Source organism: Artemia franciscana, unplaced genomic scaffold (genome assembly GCF_032884065.1).
Source record: "Artemia franciscana unplaced genomic scaffold, ASM3288406v1 Scaffold_253, whole genome shotgun sequence".
NCBI classification, from domain to species: domain Eukaryota; kingdom Metazoa; phylum Arthropoda; class Branchiopoda; order Anostraca; family Artemiidae; genus Artemia; species Artemia franciscana.
This window is the reverse complement of record NW_027063379.1, coordinates 837,747-839,652: the sequence shown is the minus strand read 5'-3', so window position 1 is coordinate 839,652 and position 1,906 is coordinate 837,747. Positions and strand designations below refer to the sequence as shown.

The 1,906-nt window shown below is 32.6% G+C and overlaps 1 protein-coding gene across 1 annotated transcript; it reads left to right on the top strand.

The window, feature by feature from the left end:
* The first annotated feature begins 357 nt into the window (after window positions 1-357).
* LOC136042938 (26S proteasome non-ATPase regulatory subunit 10-like) lies at window positions 358-1,152 on the top strand. Its single transcript, XM_065727852.1, has one exon. It carries the CDS (start codon window positions 358-360, stop codon window positions 1,150-1,152), a length of 795 nt encoding a protein of 264 aa, XP_065583924.1.
* The last annotated feature ends 754 nt before the right edge of the window (window positions 1,153-1,906 follow it).

Below are 1,906 nucleotides of genomic sequence, written 5' to 3'. Positions count from 1 at the left end.
ATTTCTATCCGACACTCTTCAGATGGTTTACGAATAGCTTTGGAAATTCCCATTACTTTGTTTTTGCAATAACCTTTAAAGTGGGACGACGTGCCTTGGTAAAACAAGCAAATAAATGATATATTGTGCCCACTTCCAGCTTCATATCACTACATTATAATATTATCATGTGATTTTTAATAGGACGTCATTGCAACCTCTATACAGCCTTTTATATTTATAGGTTACTTAATTATGTGAGCTTCAAAGTAGTGTGATAAATTTGACGTCGTCTTTACCATATAAAAATCCACATGGTGTGGTTCAGTTATTGATTGTATTTGATAAAGCACAATTTTAAAACATAGAAAATATGAAATGGAGGTATGCTCAAGGGTGGCAGAAGAAGAAAAGAAATTGAATACTTCTGAAAAACCGAAAAACAAGGAGACAAACCTGAATGAGATAGAGAGGGATAAGAAAACCACTTTGCGTCTTCCTGATGATAAAAGAACACTTGGTAAATGTGCACTGTTACTGAGCAATAAAGTCGGTCAATATTTAGAAGAACAAGTATTGGTGGACAAAGGAAAATTGAGAAAAAGAAGCAAAATAGCCATGTTTGATAATCAGGTAGTAAACAGTAGTTTAATTCGTGCACGTCGTGAAGGAGATCTAGAAATAGAAAAGGAGCTAATCAACTGTTTTGGGCTGTCTTACATCAAGAGATGGTCTGATGGATACGTACTACTTTGTCAAGCTTTGATTACAAAAAAAGAAATTGCTAAATTATTTTTAAATCAGGATTGTAAAGTCAACCATGAAAATGGAAAGCGTACTGATACGCCATTTCATTTGACAGTTATTAGTGGTGATTTAGAAGTTATTGAGATGGTTTTAGACAAGGATGCTGATGTTAATGCAAGAGATATTTATGGCAAAAATCCACTTCATTTAGCAGCTTCAAGTAGATGTTCTCAGACTGTTGTTGAATGTCTTTTAAAATTTGGTGCACACTTTAATATAAGAAATAATAATGGTGAAAGTCCAATAAATTTAGTAGCTTTATATGGACACCCAAAAATTATTGAATATCTTTTAAAGTTAGGTGCTGATGTTAATATAAGAAATGAAGTTATTGAAAGTCCAATTTATTTTGCAGCTTTTTTTTGACATTCAGAAACAGTTGAATGTCTTTTTAGGTTTGGTATGGATGTTAATGTAAAAGATATTTATGGCGTAAGTCAACTTCATTTAGCAGTTTCAAGTAGACACTTACAGACACATAGACACGTACAGATAGTGGAATGTCTTTTAAAGTCTGGCACTGATGCTTATATACAAAAAAGTAACTGTGAAAGTCCACTTCGTTTAGTAACTTCAATGGATTACTTACAAACTGTTGAAAGTCTTTTAAAGTCTGGCGCAGAGGTTAATATAGGAAATATTGATGGTGAAAGTCCACTCTATAAAGCAGTTTTAAAAAGAGAGTTTGGCGCTGATATCAAAATAAGCATTAGTGATGATAAAAGTCCACTTGTCTGGATCAGAAACTTTTGAATATCTTGCATACAACATATCAAAAATGATTGTGGCAAAATTACATGTAAGTGAAAGAAACAAATCACTCTTAATCCAGGTTTTTCCCTGTTCAGAGTGGAGTTTGCAGTAGGGTCAATATGAAAGAGAACAAGAACAAATGAAAAGTAAGATAATATTTTGTAATATTTCGTTTTATTACATTTTCATCAAAGGAATAGGCTTAATAGAATTATGCATGATGAAGGAAAATTCCTTGAAAAGTTTACTGAAATCAGCAAACTAAGAAGCCAAATTTCCATTACACAAGAACAAAGAACCAATCAACAGATCGTCTACAACCCCAGTCATATGGAAGCAAAACATAAATGACAATATCATCAGCATA